General features: G+C 44.8%; 3 protein-coding genes across 3 annotated transcripts; 2 read left to right on the forward strand and 1 right to left on the reverse strand.

Annotated features, from left to right (window-relative positions):
• Nucleotides 1–1078: 1078 nt before the first annotated feature.
• Nucleotides 1079–6014, reverse strand: GLAREA_00302 (P-loop containing nucleoside triphosphate hydrolase; the record flags this gene model as incomplete). The annotated part of the gene is made up of 15 exons (XM_008085062.1): nt 1079–1105; nt 1164–1433; nt 1516–1875; nt 1928–2218; nt 2271–2586; nt 2691–2851; nt 2902–3074; nt 3147–3456; nt 3570–3824; nt 3871–4526; nt 4574–5268; nt 5390–5477; nt 5538–5565; nt 5613–5690; nt 5742–6014. 15 exons carry the CDS (start codon nt 6012–6014, stop codon nt 1079–1081), a joined length of 3981 nt encoding a protein of 1326 aa, XP_008083253.1.
• Nucleotides 6015–9048: 3034 nt separating this feature from the next.
• Nucleotides 9049–11417, forward strand: GLAREA_00303 (uncharacterized protein; the record flags this gene model as incomplete). The annotated part of the gene is made up of 4 exons (XM_008085063.1): nt 9049–9270; nt 9316–9409; nt 9457–10986; nt 11035–11417. 4 exons carry the CDS (start codon nt 9049–9051, stop codon nt 11415–11417), a joined length of 2229 nt encoding a protein of 742 aa, XP_008083254.1.
• Nucleotides 11418–12263: 846 nt separating this feature from the next.
• Nucleotides 12264–13144, forward strand: GLAREA_00304 (uncharacterized protein; the record flags this gene model as incomplete). Its single annotated transcript, XM_008085064.1, has 3 exons — nt 12264–12368; nt 12711–12856; nt 13075–13144. 3 exons carry the CDS (start codon nt 12264–12266, stop codon nt 13142–13144), a joined length of 321 nt encoding a protein of 106 aa, XP_008083255.1.
• Nucleotides 13145–16193: the final 3049 nt, after the last annotated feature.

A 16193-nucleotide genomic window follows, 5' to 3' on the forward strand; every position in this document is an offset into this window, starting at 1 on the left:
AACCGAGTCGAGAACCAATTATATCCTACCGTGTCCTGCCCCGTAACCCTGTTCAACTATACCAAATACCTTACCGTTTATCTCCATCTCACCCCCTCGCTCTTTCACCCCTCTCACCACGTCACTTTCTCACAAATCCACTCCCTACTCTCGCTAAAAAGAATTGACTTATCACCGAAACCCAACTCATTTCTAATTTTATGCTACGTATTTGGAATTTACAAGCTACCGGTCCCTCTCTCTCCCATCACATTCACCAACCCCCACGCCCAAATTCCTGATCCCGTCCCGGTCCTTCCATCTTCACCCTATACCCCTAGGATAACCTTCCTTCAACCTCGATCATACCTCACTTCTCCTGCACACTCTCGCGACGCTCAATGCTGTAATGGACACAACTCACAAACTAATTGCAACGATCTTTAACTCTGTGTAGCTATATATTCATTGCGTTCCCACCAGTTCTTTCTGTTAAGCGAATGTGATTTCTTGGTATCCAGGTAGGTAGGGTTGTCACCGAATCCCAATCCACCTCCGAATTCCTTTTCATCAGCCAAACCGCACAAAACATCACCCACAAAAATCCACGCAAACCCGACAGAAATCACGCCACCCTGTATCCAAATCCCGTATACAATTCACCTCCCTCGTTGTCCTCCACTCACACCAAGCCCAAACCACCACCATCAGCAGTACCCCATACTAGCATTTTCCTACACACCAGAGCAAAGAAAAAGCAAAGGATTTAACACACCACATTCCACCTCTTCTCACCCCAATAATTGCCTGTTCAAGCCTTTCTACATCTCTCAGAACAAGCAACACTAAAACAGTTTCTCCTTCTTCACATTGCTTCACCCTTTCATCCCTCTTCATCCAAGTTCCCATAAATTGATGACAAGACAGGAGTAGCGTAGAAAATATATATTTATCAAGTGAAGATGTAGTGGTATTACAATAAACTCTAAATTCCAAGCGGAGTGATTCCCCCTCTCTAAAGTGTCGCCAGAATCCGTCCATCATCCGTTTGCGACGCGGCTGATCTCCCCCTTTTCTTACTTCCAAAAATTCCAACCGTCTACCGATCTAGCGCTTGCGATTGACACTGAAACACCATTAGCAAATACCGCCTTCCTCTCCCCATCCCCAGCTTTTCGACTTACCATCTCCCAATAAACGCCCCTCCTCCCCACCAACTCCTTATGACTCCCCTGCTCCAACACCCTTCCCTCTCCAAGCACAAAGATCACATCTGCGCGTTGGACGGTAGCGAGGCGATGGGCGACGACGACCATGGTACGGCCTACGCCGGCGCGTTCAAAGGCTGCTTGGACGAGCTTCTCGGATTCAGAGTCGAGGGAGGAGGTTGCTTCGTCGAGGAGCAGGATTTTCGGGTCGCGGATTAGGGCGCGGGCTATGGATATGCGTTGTTTCTGGGAAAGTTAGAGAGGGGAGGGGGAATAGAGTAAAGGGAGAATGGATGGAGGAGAGTGGGAAAGGAGGGGGAGGATGTACCTGGCCACCCGACAAAGCAACACCCCTATTCCCAACATCAGTAGCATATCCCTCCGGCAAACTCATGATGAAATCATGAATTTCCGCATCTCTACACGCGCGTTCCAATAACTCCTGACTAGTATCCTCGGGTACACCCAGCAAGATATTTTCCTTGATTGTCCCTTGAAACAACGTCGGCTCCTGCGCTACCAAGGATATCATCTTTCGATAGGCACGGGTGTCGAGAGATGCGATGTCCAGACCGTTACAAAGAATTTTACCGCGTTGGATGGGGTAGAATTGTTCTAAGAGGGAGACGATGGAGGTTTTACCGCAGCCGGAGGGACCGACTAGGGCTGCGAATTGGCCTTTTTGGATCTGGTAATTCATGTTAGATGGAACCTACTACTATCCCAATTTGAAAACTTACTGTCAAGTTCAAACCTTGGAAAATTCCAACATCCCTAGTAGGATATCTAAACCAAACATCCTTCAGTTCGATCTTGACACCTCCTTCTGCAGACTTAACATCAAAACCCGCACCTTTCTTATTATCTGCACGGATTCTAAACGAGAGAATGCGATTGGCAGCTTGTGCGGCTTGTGCCATGTTGGGACCGAAAGAAAGGAGGGATCCTGAGGATTCAGAACCGTTGACTACGGCGATATAGATGACAAAGAACTGAACTGGGTTGTACTCGTACTTGGCTAGAAGGCCACCCTGGATCAAAATATTAGAGGTGAACAGATCAGTTGGATATCACAATACTTACACCATACCAAAAAATCAACGCCATCAATAATAAGTTGGTTGAATCCGAAAACGCAAAGACCATTGTAGTAAATCTTGATTTCTTGAATGCCGCACCGACATGCTGCCTCAAAAGCATTTCATAACGTTTGGCAATCATGTCTTCAAGTGTAAGAGAACTGACAGTGCGGAATGCATTGATTGATTCCGCAGCGAATTTGGAAGATTCGGCAAAGACCGCTTGATTCAGGGACTCGAATTGAATTTCGAATTTGAGTCGGAAATATGCGCAGGTAAGAGTTATTGGCATGATTACAAATACGGCGAGGAGGGTTAACCTATTATAATTAGTATTTGAAAATATGTGGGACGTAATACTAACTTCCAACCGAAAACAAAAGCAATTATAATACACCCAACAAGACTCAGCACTGAAACGTACACCATAGCCATATTTATGCCTAGGAGTTGCTGAAGCTGTGTTGGATCATTGGAAACACGAGAAGTTAAGCTTCCACTTGAATTTGCTTCATCGTCGAAGAATGTCACCGGCTTATCTAAGATAGATTCAAAGTACTCCTGGCGGTAGGTAGAAGCAATGTGCTGTGACAATGTTAATTGCCAGTTAAGCACAAAGGATAATTGTCACTTACAACTGAGATCTGATTCGAGGAATACCCAAGAAGGAAATATGAGATGCCAGAGCCAATGCCAAGTATGAAGAAAAGCAAAGACCAGTGATTGACTGTTGCTTGTAGAGTACCGTCTACAATAGTAACAACGGTGAGAAGCTTAGAGAAGAACCAGGCTTGAAGTGAGTTGGCAGCTGTCTGAAGTATTAGCTACGGTTCAAGAAGGAAGGTTGTGGTTCGTAAGGAGAGACGAATGATGAACTTACAAGCAGCTCCCGCACATCCAGCACTGAGAACAAGATACCAACGCCATCTCTGTTTCTGCTCTACAACCAAAACGCCGAAGCTTTTAAAGAACCCCTTATTCTTCCATTCCACTTTTTCAACCGTCTCGATTCCACTGGCTCGACTCATTTCCTTGCTAAGTACTAGCTCTTCGTCTTTATGATCCGTCAATTCATTCTCGGATTCAAATCGATCGCCCATGGTGAGCTTTTGTGCGTTTACGAGGGCCCAATATGCTCCATTTTCGTCCGATAGAAGAGAGTCGTGAGTACCGGTTTCGATGACTTTGCCCTAAAGGAGTATATTAGTAATGTGCTTATGAGGACGCGATGCAGAGGAAAATCAGCGACGGCGGGACTCAAGTTTGTGAACAGGTTGCAAGAAAACTTTGTGAAGCAATGTACCTTTCTCAAAACCACAATCTTGTCTGCCTTCTTGATAGTGGACAATCGATGAGCAATAGTAATAGTCGTACGACCCTGCGCGACGCGATCCAAAGCCTGCTGAACAAGTTTTTCGCCCCTGACATCGATTGCACTTGTAGCCTCATCGAGAATCAAGATCTTTGGTCGTTTTATGATACTCCTGGCAATAGCAAGGCGCTGTCGTTGCCCACCTGATAGTTTGATACCGGAATCGCCGACTTGAGTCTCGTAGCCCTGCAGATCGTTAGTTGCTATATCAATCACTAAGGGCAGTACTTACCAATGGAAGCCTTGAGATGTATTCATCTGCAAAAGCTTCTTTACAAGCTTCCTCGACCAGTCTATTCTTGGTCTCCACATCGGCATCTTCCCATTCAGAACCAATCAACCCAAACTCTACATTCTTCCGAATTGTATCATTGAAGATAAATGGTTCTTGTTGAACCAATCCAATTTGAGATCTCCACCATTTCAAGTCGATTGAATTCAAGTTCTTGCCACCAACCAGAATTTTGCCACCTAATTTGACTGCGGGTTGCTCTGGCTCTTTGGGCTTAAGCTTTTCCTCTTCCTCTTTTCTCTTCTTTTCTTTCTCGTCAACCACAACACTGTCGGGAAGCTTGTATAAGGTGCTATTGTCAAGTTCATACCATCGTTCGAGTAACCCAACAATAGTTGACTTTCCAGATCCAGAGGCACCTACAATTGCAGTGATTTTGCCGGCTTCAAATTGCATGCTGAGATCATCGACAACTTTAATATGAGGCCGACTGGGATATGCAAAGGTAACGTTTTCAAGTTCAATGTCATTTCTAGCAGAAATCTCCGGCTCTTTCAACCCTGAAGTATTTGGTTTTGGTGCATCGATGACGGCGTAGAAGTCGGTTGCAGCTGCGGTAGATTTTGTAACTGCCAGAATAGGTGCCGCGGTTTGAGCTATTGGATATTAGTGGCACTGTTTGAATCTATCGAGGGAAACTCACAAATGGCAAAGGAAGTCATCATGACCGAATTGAGAACGATCACGATGGTGCTTATGTCGTCAATCTTCCCCGAGGTATAGAGCTTGAATCCAAACCAAAAACACAACGCCATGGTAGAGAAGATACCAAAGAAGAGCGGAGCAAATTGGACACCTTGGTACGGGCCAATTTTGAGTCCTCTTTTGCGAGATTCCTCGATCCACCCAGCGTATTTCTTAGCAATGCGATTCTCTGCTCCACAAGCAATAATCATCCTTACAGATCCCAAGGCTTCTCCAGCGATAGAAGCGGCTTTTTCGTCTGCCTGCTCGGTAGCTTTCGTTTTTTTGATGATGATTGGGACAATAATTCCGTAAACCGCAGCCAAGAACAAAATTGATGAAGAGGTGACTAGAGTCAGTATAGCATTGTATTTGAATGCAATGATAATGGAGGTGATGAGAAGAGCCAAGTACTGGACTATGGTTCCTAATTTTTCCGATATTCCAACCTGCAAGACGTTCGCAGTGGTTGTGATGGTATTCGAGGCTTGACCATTGGGCATCGTATCAATCACCGAGATGGGTAGTTGAAATAGGGATTGGAGATATTCCAGCCGTATTTTGGCCGACATCTTGAGTCCAACCACACGCAGTACAAACATGGAAAAGTAACCAAGAACCCATCTTGCTATGAAGAGGTAAACGAGGAACAAGCTAGAAGCCAAGTCAGTAATTGTAGAGATACCAAAGAGAACATCACACCGATGCCAACGTAAAGCATGGGTGGATGACTTCTATATCATGCTTAGAAGGATAATGGAATGGGTGTTATTACGTGAGAGTGTTGATACTGTCCTGGAACTCTGCTTTCGTGGTTCCACTATTCGGAATGAAGTAGCCGCTGAATTGGCCAACAAATTTACCTGAACAAGATAATCGTTAGGAATCCCAACTTAAATCCTGTTCCTAGTCAAAAGACTTACCAAATACAATGTTCATCAACGGTAAAGTCTATCTAGATTAGAATGAGCATGCTTTAAGCAATTTTGGGGACGTACAGTTCCAGTTCCAGCTTGTGCAATTGCTGCTAAACCCAACAGTATTCTGTCAGAGGTGGTAGTGTGTAGAAAGATTCTCTGTTCAAGATTTAGTAGTGTTCTAATCAATTGTATGTGGGGTTGACGTACAAGAAAGTGCTTGAATTCAGTTTTGCGCGTAGCTTTACTGGAATAATCAGTCTCGTCATTCTTCACATCTTTCCCATCCTCGCCAGTCTTCTTCTCGACTACTTGCTCTGCACTTGATACTTCCGGAGACTTTGCGGGGACATCTTTGTCTGAGGAGCTAGCCGTGGCACTACTGATGGGACGCTTTTCCTGCGTTGGTTCTGGTTTGCTATTTGGTTGCTGGTCCTGGGAGGTAATGGTAACATCTTTCTCGTCTACTGGATGGTCCGACATAATGACACAAATCCGAGGTGGTGTATGGTGGAAGGGGCTCTGATAAGCGCACTTGTACCTTTCACCACATATTGTTTTGTGAGTGAAGACCGAACGCCGATAGCACGATGCACGTCGCAAGCTTGACGCCCACGTCGAATGTCGGGAATAGTTGAGAACGGGTATACAAGAAGGGGATTTCCAATGTCTACAAGTATGTGAGAACCTGCTTCACGATGTATGTAATGAGTGTCCGATGGAACTGGATGCGAAGGTTGAAAAGTGTTGTTTAAACAAACTTCCTCGTAAGGAGAAATAATAATGTCCCTGTCGATTTGCGTGTACGCGACATCCAGAAGAGGTCAGGCTGGCCAATCAGAGGTGGCCGAGAAAGCTGGGCTATACGAATGTGGAAGAAATGCGAGGGGATAAGACGGGCGAATGCGAGGTCTGGTCTAACTTAATTAGGTGGTACGCAGCGCTCCTTGGCCTCAAGGCATCAATGTATCAAGAGCAATGACTACGTATGACTGTTTGTGACTAGATATTCTGATATTAACATACTTGAATGCTGACGTGAGGTATTTCAATCCCTCTTTGAAATGCGATTGTGTCACAATTTCCTTCATTTCCAAGGTTTTTTCGCCAGTTGAGCGAGTCAAACGTCTTGGAATATGTGCGTTTGATTGACTCATCTCGGTCCCGAGACGCTTGTCTTCGGGATGTAGAAGTTTTCGAGCTTTTGGGGACAGATTTCATTTCTTGGTGGCATGGGAGCAGAATATGTGAGGTCGTACTCGATGTACGATTGTTCTTCATAGATGCCTCTGATATCAGATCTTCGAATGTGGATCTCGGGAGGAACTTAGGAGCTTTGGAACCTCCACCTCCGCACCCGTGGCTTTACAGCGTCACGTGCTGAAGTTCAAGACACCTTCTAAAAAGTTAGAATTACAGATAGCCAGAAAATAACACGAATGATATCTGATCATAGACCTATCCTTCTTGCAAAGATTTGCAACTATACTCCAGAGAGTTATCATCACGTGATGACAACTTCAGCTAGGGGACGAGGATTTCGAGACCCGAAACTCCTATTTTCCAACCCATCAAGGTTATGATGGAACTCCTGCCGGCGATGAGATGAGATCTTTGATAACCCAATCAGATCTATTTCAGGATCAGCAGATGATTTCTTTGTCGAAGAAGGCACCACTGGAATGCATTCGCAATTCCACCAACACGAAGGTTTTCCAAGGTTCTTGGTTGAGGTAGCCACAGTGTGGCACAGCCGGCAATTCCAGGACTCCATGCAGTCGGGTGAGTGTCGCGAGACAAAGGCGCAGCAGATGAGCGTGATCTTATCATGAGAAAGTGAATGAATTGTGGACGCAGCAGCAAAGGAATGTAAACAATGAAAAGTTGTCAAGATGTTGAGGTTCGAGACGCTAACAAGTGGTCAATAGTAGTGGAGTTGCGCTAACAATAGCGGCCGGTCTACGAATAGAACCACAATATCAGGGGTCGAAATAGACTCTGGATTCAATCAATTTGACGCATGAATCTTGGTGAATTGAAGAGAACTGGGTGTGATATGATAAGTCGAAATAGAGTATAACAATCCATGAGGATACAGACTAGAATTAGCAGGTAAAATGAGGATGTCGTTGCCGTAAAGTATCCATCTTCTCAAAAACTTCCCAGATCCTCATTTACGGATATCAGACATGAATTGTCTCAAATAGGTTGAATAACGGTCGATCAACTTCCTCCCAGAGCCTCTGACCTCATGATTACCATTCCAGCTATTCTGCTGCAGTGCACTCTGCTGTGACAACAGAAGCAAAAACAAATCCTGATGTGTGGTCGAGGAAACACCTTTCAGATTTCAAAGTTGTTTCACTTCGATTCGTGTGTGGCAGAGAGGATGGTTCATTCGACCTCAGTGCGTGCTCACCAGCGCGCGCTACTTCCCAGAAGCCCAGATCTCTGGTGTTCCACTGGTGCCAGGATGCTGAAAATAGGAAAATACCCAACTGGAATACGAGACTTCTTTGATGTCTCACCGCTGCCAACGAGGTGAGGTTATTCTCAGTACAAAGCCCGAGAGACTGCGGCTGACCGCCAGACAAAGCCAACGGTGATACTAGGTGAACTCTTTTGATCGGTCACAAAGAAGTCTGGTGTTCGTGGTGAGTGTCGAAATGGTCGCTATTGCTCGATTAGGCCCCGCCAGATGTCCCACTGAAAGCTGATTTAGCAGCCACCAAGCCCTGGCTAGCCTGTCACAAAACCCTGACGGGGCCCCTTCCCGCCGTGGACTTGACCCCGTAATTCGCTGGTCGCGTCCAAGACCGTCCAGACTCCGCAGATTCCAAGGGAGAGACCCCCGGAAAGAACCCCCCTGGTACACATCTCCAAGCCCATTTCCTCTGTGCTCTCCACCAAGCAAGTTCTTGCCGTCGTCGTGCGCTGCCACCCGTTCCAGCTGTCTCTCTGCCGGTCGTTGCTGCATCTTTTCATCGTGCGCCAGACTGTGCTTCTCCTCCACCATTCACACAACTCTGCCACCGCCTTCAATACTCTCCCGTGGCATCACATTCGTTCTCCGTCTCTCAACATCCATCCCTTTTGTCTCTTTTAAAGTTTTTGTTTTTGTCAGCAGTGCCCGATCTCTTGCAACTCCTATCGCTACCCCGTATCTCACTCATCCTCGAATCCCCTATTTCGAGACGAAACGAACCGACCCGACTCAACATTCACCACCATCCGCTCCACGACCATTCCCCAGTCAACCACAATCACCAGCATCTGCAGTCTTTCGAATTCGATTCTTCACAGGTAGATCCTGCATTACAACCATATAAACTTTATTGTCTTGTTTAGCATCCACGCCGATCCGTACGCGTTCTCCAATCTCGAATTTTCAGCCCAAGGGAGGCCAAGGGATATCGTTTCATCACTCAGACCGGCGCACCTTTAGATATACACAGAGCTTCTCAGCTCAGATCGATTCGGTGGGATATTGGGGGAACAGATATCGACAACCGCAATCATGTTACGGCAATTTTCTACCTTTTCTGCCATCTCCTTGTTTTTACTCGGATCACTGCCGGCCAGAGTATTCGCAGATCAGATCTTAGAAACCTCGAGCTTCACAACATGTGACTCGGATTCCAGCATCACAGTCCAGGCGATGGACATTAAATATAACGCCGACAAGAAGGTGGTGACATTTGATGTGGCTGGGACGAGTTCGAAGGTGCAGAACGTTACAGTAGGAATACCTCTCTGCGTATGGGGAAAGCTGCTAATTTATTAGGCTGCATTAACCGTAACAGCATATGGCACCGAAGTATACCAAAAGTCCTTTAACCCTTGCGAAGCAGACACCTTTGTTGCACAGTTATGTCCTGGTATGTGGATCAATAGTATGTGGACGAACCAAGCTAATATCATCCAGTCCCAGCAGGAACATTCGCAGCAAAGGGCGAGCAAACCATCCCAGAATCATACGCGTCCCTCATCCCTTCGATTACCTTTTCCATCCCCGATATCGCCGCACAAGCTAAATTGGAGTTGAAAGCACTTGATGGGGGAAAGAATGTGGCATGTTTGACCTCGACCGTCTCGAATGGAAAGACCGTCAATATACCAGCTGTTTCATACGTTGCTGCGGGTATCGTAGGTGCTGCTGCGGTCTTGACTGGAGCATCTGCTATTGGAGCTGCGGCCGCAGGTGGAAGTACAGCTGGAAGTGGAACTATCAGTCCATCCTTCACCGAGGTTTTCATGGTCTTCCAAGGATTTGCTATGAACGGAATGATGTCGGTCAACTATCCTCCAGTCTATCGAAGTTTCACCAAGAACTTTGCTTTCAGTACTGGTGTTGTTCCATGGAGGGCAATGCAGGTTTCGATTGATAACTTCCGTGCATCTACCGGTGGAAACTTGACAAACGATAGTGTAGAATTTCTCGAGAAAGCAACCCTGGTTTACGGCTCCTCGAACTCAACCACCAAACGCGATCTTGCTCTTTTCGCCAGAGATACCCTAACTACCAGCGCCAATGCAACTGCTACCGAGAACGCAACTGCCACAACAACCGCATCTGGAGTCGAGGCGACTGTTTCCGGTATCAAGGCGTACGTCGAGCTCTTAAGCGTTCCATCTGCAAACACATTTATGACCGTCCTTTTGATCGTTGCTTGCGTCATCGCCGCCATTGCTGTCGGTATCTTGTTGTTCAAGGTCATCTTGGAAACTTGGGCTCTATTTGGATCGTTCCCTAAAGGACTTACTGGATTCCGAAAGCATTACTGGGGAACAATGGCTCGTGTTATTGTGCAGTTGATTTTGGTCTTGTACGGTGTCTGGGTGCTTTATTGCATATATCAATTTACCCACGGAGATTCTTGGGCTGCGAAACTTCTTGCCGGATTGACCCTCGCAATCTTCACCGGAGTGCTTGGATTCTTCACCTTTATGATTTGGAAGACCGCCCGTACCTTGAAGAAATCCGAAGGAGATGCCTCTGGATTGTATGAGAACAAAAGCCATTGGCTGAAATACTCAATCTTCTACGACAGCTACAAGAAGGATTTCTGGTGGGTATTCATCCCACTCATCATCTACATGTTCGCCAAAGGAGTCGTACTTGCCATCGCAGACGGTCATGGAATGGGACAAACTATCGCGCAACTCGTCATCGAATGTCTTATGCTTGGCCTTTTGATCTGGAACCGTCCTTTTGAGAGACGATCCGGAAACGTTATCAACATCTTTATTCAGATCGTCCGAGCATTGACTGTGGCCTGTATTTTGGTATTCGTTGAGGAGCTTGGTGTTGCTCAAACCACCCAAACGGTCACTGGTGTCGTTCTCATTGCTGTTCAATCGGTTCTTGCTGGAGTTCTTGGTATCTTGATTGTTGCAAATGCTCTCATCATGTGCTGCAAAGAGAACCCTCACCGTAGAAGACGCAAGGAAGCAGGTAAGAATACCTTATCAACCTTTCAATACGTAAGCTAATTATTTCTAGAAAAACTCAACCGTGACCTCGACAACCTCACTCCTCTGGATGCCAGAAACAGTCTCCTCATGGACCCAACTCAGCGTCCAATGAATGGTAAATACGACCACGACTTCAAAAATCCTCTCGTCAAGGAAAACAGCTCAGACAGCTTCATGAACGAGCCAGCGAACCCTTACGCAGGAGCCACCCCACTTAGATCATACACCCCTCTATCACATCACCGAGCCACTTCTTCGGACGCCAGTCGTGAGCGGCTTGTCAGCAACGCGGCTCCGCTCGGTGGCGCGAATGGCAGTCCACCACCTCATGACCGACAACCTACATTACCGAATTTCAACCAACCGCAAGCGTATGGTGGGGGATACAGAGGTGTGAATCATGCTTATTAGACTATTGCGAGCGTGCATTTTGTGGATATAACGATTTCATATTCATACCCCAGGATTTTAACCAGCGGAAAGAAGATTTTGGAAGCGATGAAATTTTTGATCGAGGAGTGACGGGGAAGGAAAGGTGGATAGGATAGTACATAGAAAAATCTTGGATGAGTTTGTGTATATTTGGAAGGTGTAGATGGGGAGTGAACAGATGTTTCTTTTGTCAAATGAAGGGGGGAATGGAAGTGATGTGTTTGGATTTTTTCGTTTTATTATACCTTTTTATTTAGCAGTTTTTAAAGAAAGAAGAGATTTTTGTTATGATTGATGTGGTAGTCCGCTCATGACAATTTCACTTTTCTATTTGTTTATCTTGGTTCAGCATCAGATGGAGTTTGGGTTTGGTGAGGGGTGAGATCTAACTGGGTGTGAGGTAGATCCGGAGCTTTCCGTCCTAGCGCCTCCTCCAGACCATGACCCTATGAGGTCTCGGGTACTGGATTGCGTGGGTAACGTTGATGATGATTGGAATTCATGTGATGATGAGGAAGTCCAGAGGGTAATGTATATTGATGAGGGTAATTGAACATTATCATCTCCGTCATCCAGTCGGAGTTTTCAGCGTTTGAGTGGGATTCGGCACAACGTCACCATTTTGGGGCAGATGTCATTGACATTGGCATATTTGTGTTTCCCCACAATTTTACATTGCGTCCATCACTTATAATCACGGATTCTCCTTTGTTGGATACGTTTTCATTCATATCGATCTCATATCATTATAACGAACAAATCTACGCACGAAAATATATAAGCACGAATTCTTTTCACACGGGTTAGAAAAAGGAATTATTCAAAATGGACGGTGATTCCACAGCCAAAGCCCTCGACGCGGGCGCCAATTCGGTGGTTGATATTACGGAGATGGGAAGTGATGCTATTCATGAGAAGGGGCATATGAGGGTATGTTTTCCACCTTCTTTTTCTCTTTCATTTTTTTTTTGTCGTTTATTTCGAACTGTTATTTGAGGGGTGTTTTTGGTTTTATCTTACGGATGTCTTTTTTGTTTTTGGTTTACTTTTGGGTGTCCTTGTGGATGTATGAGGAGGCGGTAGTTATGTGCATGGCTTGTGCTGTATTTTGTTGGTGGAACTCATGAACGTGTGTCTGGTTGTGGAGTTGAGGATGTTGTTGTGTTTTGAGTTCGGTTTTCGTGGGGCTTGTGTTTTGATTTTTTCATTCCCTTCATCCTCTCCCTATCCCCTCTTCATACGATCATCGCTAACCTTACATTGTGTTCACAGGCCCCAGCAGGCGAGAAAACAACAGGCACCGGAACCCCGGCGCTGAATAAGGATGGTGCGATTGGCAGCATGTTTAAGAAGGAGGGCGCGATTGGGAGTGTGGGGGAGAAGGTTGGGGGGCCGTTGGCTAGTGATGGGATGATTGGGTGAGTGGAATTTTTTTTTGTTTTTGGAGGAAGAGGATTTGGGGTGGGGAAGGAAGGGGGGGAAGAGGGAAGAGAGGGTGAGTTGGGGCAGGGTGAAGAGGTGAAGACTATAGTACTGGCAATGCCCCAGGAGAATTGGTATTGTGGTCAAAACAGACCAAGAAGAGACGAGCAAACGAAGGCACGAAAGAAATATGCTAACACACTTGTGTCTATAGAAAGAATTTCAATCCTGATGGAAAGGTTGGAGGTACTATCCAGCAGACGCTGGGCAAGAAGGGGGAGTAAATAAGTTACTCCTTGGATAATGATGAAAGATGAAGGATGAGAGGAAATGTATGAATATTGTATGATACGGAAATGTTTATGAAATCTTTGATGAGCTTCTTCAAAAGCTGGTCTATTAAGAGTATTGAGTGAGCGAGTAAGATAAGTAAGGCGAATCGTTTGTGATATCTATCGAATTCGTAGTTTGAAAGCCTACAACCGATGAATCATCCACATCCAATTTAACGCCAAAACCCCTCCATCTCATTCCCTCGTCAAATGATATCATATAAATCCTCCCCCTAGCATCTGTAAGAGGTACAACAAATGGTGCGCTATGATAACGGAACCTGCATAGAACTGTGTACAAGTGATTGAAATGTTTCTTCTCACTTAGGTCGATATTTTTGGTATTCTATGGTCGTGAAGGTGGTTCGCGTATATGGATTGGGAATTGGGAGGCGGATCTGGGAAAGGGTGTGGGAATCAGTGACGAGTTTATTTTCGGTGACAAGCCAGCGGGTTATGTGCCGAAAGACAGCGCACTTGAATCCTGGGAAGTGGTGGTACTTAGGGTGAAGAAATGGACTGGAGAGATAGTGAATGGTTGTGTGTTAGGGGTGTAGTGAAACGATGTACCGAACATTTATCCCCTGCTATAATGATCCAAATGTACGTTGTCGACTTCGGGAGGGTCATGGGTCTTATATGATATGTCGCTTTGGAATGTAGGACAAGATAGCGGGTGGTTTGGGATGAGTTGAAGAATGTGTAGATAGTGTTAAGTAATATTTCGTGTAGAGGAGTATGGATGAGAAGTTGAAGATTCAGTTCAAGTCCATAGGCTGTCAAATACCAAGTTTAGGGATCTTCACATTCCCCTTTCATTTTTTCATTTCCTTTACAATATAAATAGTTCACCAATCTCTACCTGGAGCAACATTAGTTCGCGGGCCCATCCTCGGTGATCCGAGCCTGGAGTACCTATGTTGACCAAAACTTTGAAAAGCTAGCCATGTCCCGGAATTTGGGGAGAGGAATCTTTTTGCGGCGAAGTGCGTTGTGGATAAAGGGGATTGGCGAGGTATTTGTGGAGGGAGGTGGTAGATTTGGAAGGGGGAGGGAATTCGGTGGTGAGAGTTGAATCGGTGACAACAGTTCACGAGGAGCGGGTGAATGTTATGTATAAAAGGTGGGAAGGACTACTGGTATTGTGTTGCTTTTTAGGATAGGTGAGGAGAGGAGACGGGATAGTTGTTCTAGAGAATAGGGAAGTACCGAAAGCCCTGTTGGTCATTTCAAACTCGGTAGTCTCATGGGATTTCTAATTTGAAAGGTAAGGGGGTTATAAGTAATAACAATCCATTTTTTCAATTTCGTGAATAGCTTACTTAGCAAAATCAAGAGACGAGATAAAAGAATATCCTGTATATGAACTTAACTAAAACACACAACATTCCCTTCTAAACCCTATCTCAACAGAAGAGAATAGAACCTAATTTGGCCGCCTTAAAACGTAAAATGTATTATATGAATCCTTCGTTACCACAAAAGTAAGTGGTTATGGTCCGATACGACAAATGGCACATGTGTCTGTGTAGGTACAGGTAATGGAAGGGGTTAATTTTCGGATGGAGTGAGATACCGAGGATGATTTGTGGGTATTATAACAGTTTAGGAGGGTTGTGGAAGGAAGAGAGACGTGAACAGGGGTGAGTGGGGGTAAGGCGTGAGGGGAATCGGTGATAATGTATTTTTCGGTGACAAAGCCCCTCTCAAAGCTTAATTTATTACATTTAGTTGAACTTACGTAAAATCAAGGAACCGTTTATTACATTCTCATAAATGACAGTACTTGCCATTTATTCCCAGACTGCGAACTTGTACCCTATAAGCCTACTACCATAATATTCTGAGGTTGATGGAAACGTATTGAAATTGAAGTTTAAAAGAGTAGTTTCTTTTTTTTAGATAGTCTTTTCTTACTATTCTTATTTAGAGTTAGATTAGAAAAGGTACGACAAGAATGCGAACTTTAAATCGAGCGATGACAGCTTTAGTAGAGCATACCAATCTTGCCTGCCTTTCGCCCTACCTACTGGGCTGTCAGCATACTGTCTGTCATTACAGCCTCTCGAGATTTTTATTATGTCCATTTTAAGGAGAATTTTCTGGAAAGAACCCACTTGTTGTCGGTTCTCTTATCACATTAGGTTTTCAGTCTTACATAAATGTAATTTGGTAGTAATTTCATTTTCGGCGACAGGTATATACTCTCCCCAACCGACACATTTCCTGATCGTTACGAGCCTTTATTCTTACCTTAGAAGTTGTTATCAACCATGAATTTGGAACTAAGTTGTAAATCTCTTAGGCCGAATTATGAAAATGACTTACAAAACACCAGATTGTGAATTACTCTTGGAAAGAGTTTCCGGAGTATAATAGATTAACACGAGACGAAGATTTTATAGAGATTTCGTATAGTTTATATTATTTTTTAAATAATTATCCCGAGCTTAGAAGATATACGCTTGAAGGCTTATGTTAAGAAGTGGGCTATGTTTAATAATATTTTTAGAGATATGACAGGTATAGATAAGAGTGTTAATTGAAATATAAAAAAGCGGTTTACATCACGAGCATAAATTCGCGTTACCCTGTAGCCTATTACTCTCGAAGTATTAGGAGAATGCAAGGCGGTTTATAAAGCTAAACACAGAACCGATGCAAGGGAACCATCGCTATATCCAAATTCCCGAGGTTGTGGAAACGACTCCTTTTCTTGAAGGCAATCCCTTTAGTGGGGACCAAACAAACGGTACGACGTGCAACAGAAGATGCTCGGAGCTGTCTGTAGAACGACAGTACTTAAAACTTAATTACCGAGACACTTGAACACGTCTCTTCTGGAAAGAAAAAGATATTTGGGTATTTGTAGTCGCATGGATTACCACTAGTCGGTTAAACTAGAAAGGATTCGGTAGCAATTATATTTTCGGCGATGAATATACTCTTCCCAAAAGAGGATATTTCTTGTTTAAACACTTTCTTGTCATCTTATAATTCT

This window comes from Glarea lozoyensis (genome assembly GCF_000409485.1).
Source record: "Glarea lozoyensis ATCC 20868 chromosome Unknown GLAREA3, whole genome shotgun sequence".
In the NCBI taxonomy this organism is placed as follows: Eukaryota; Fungi; Ascomycota; class Leotiomycetes; order Helotiales; family Helotiaceae; genus Glarea; species Glarea lozoyensis.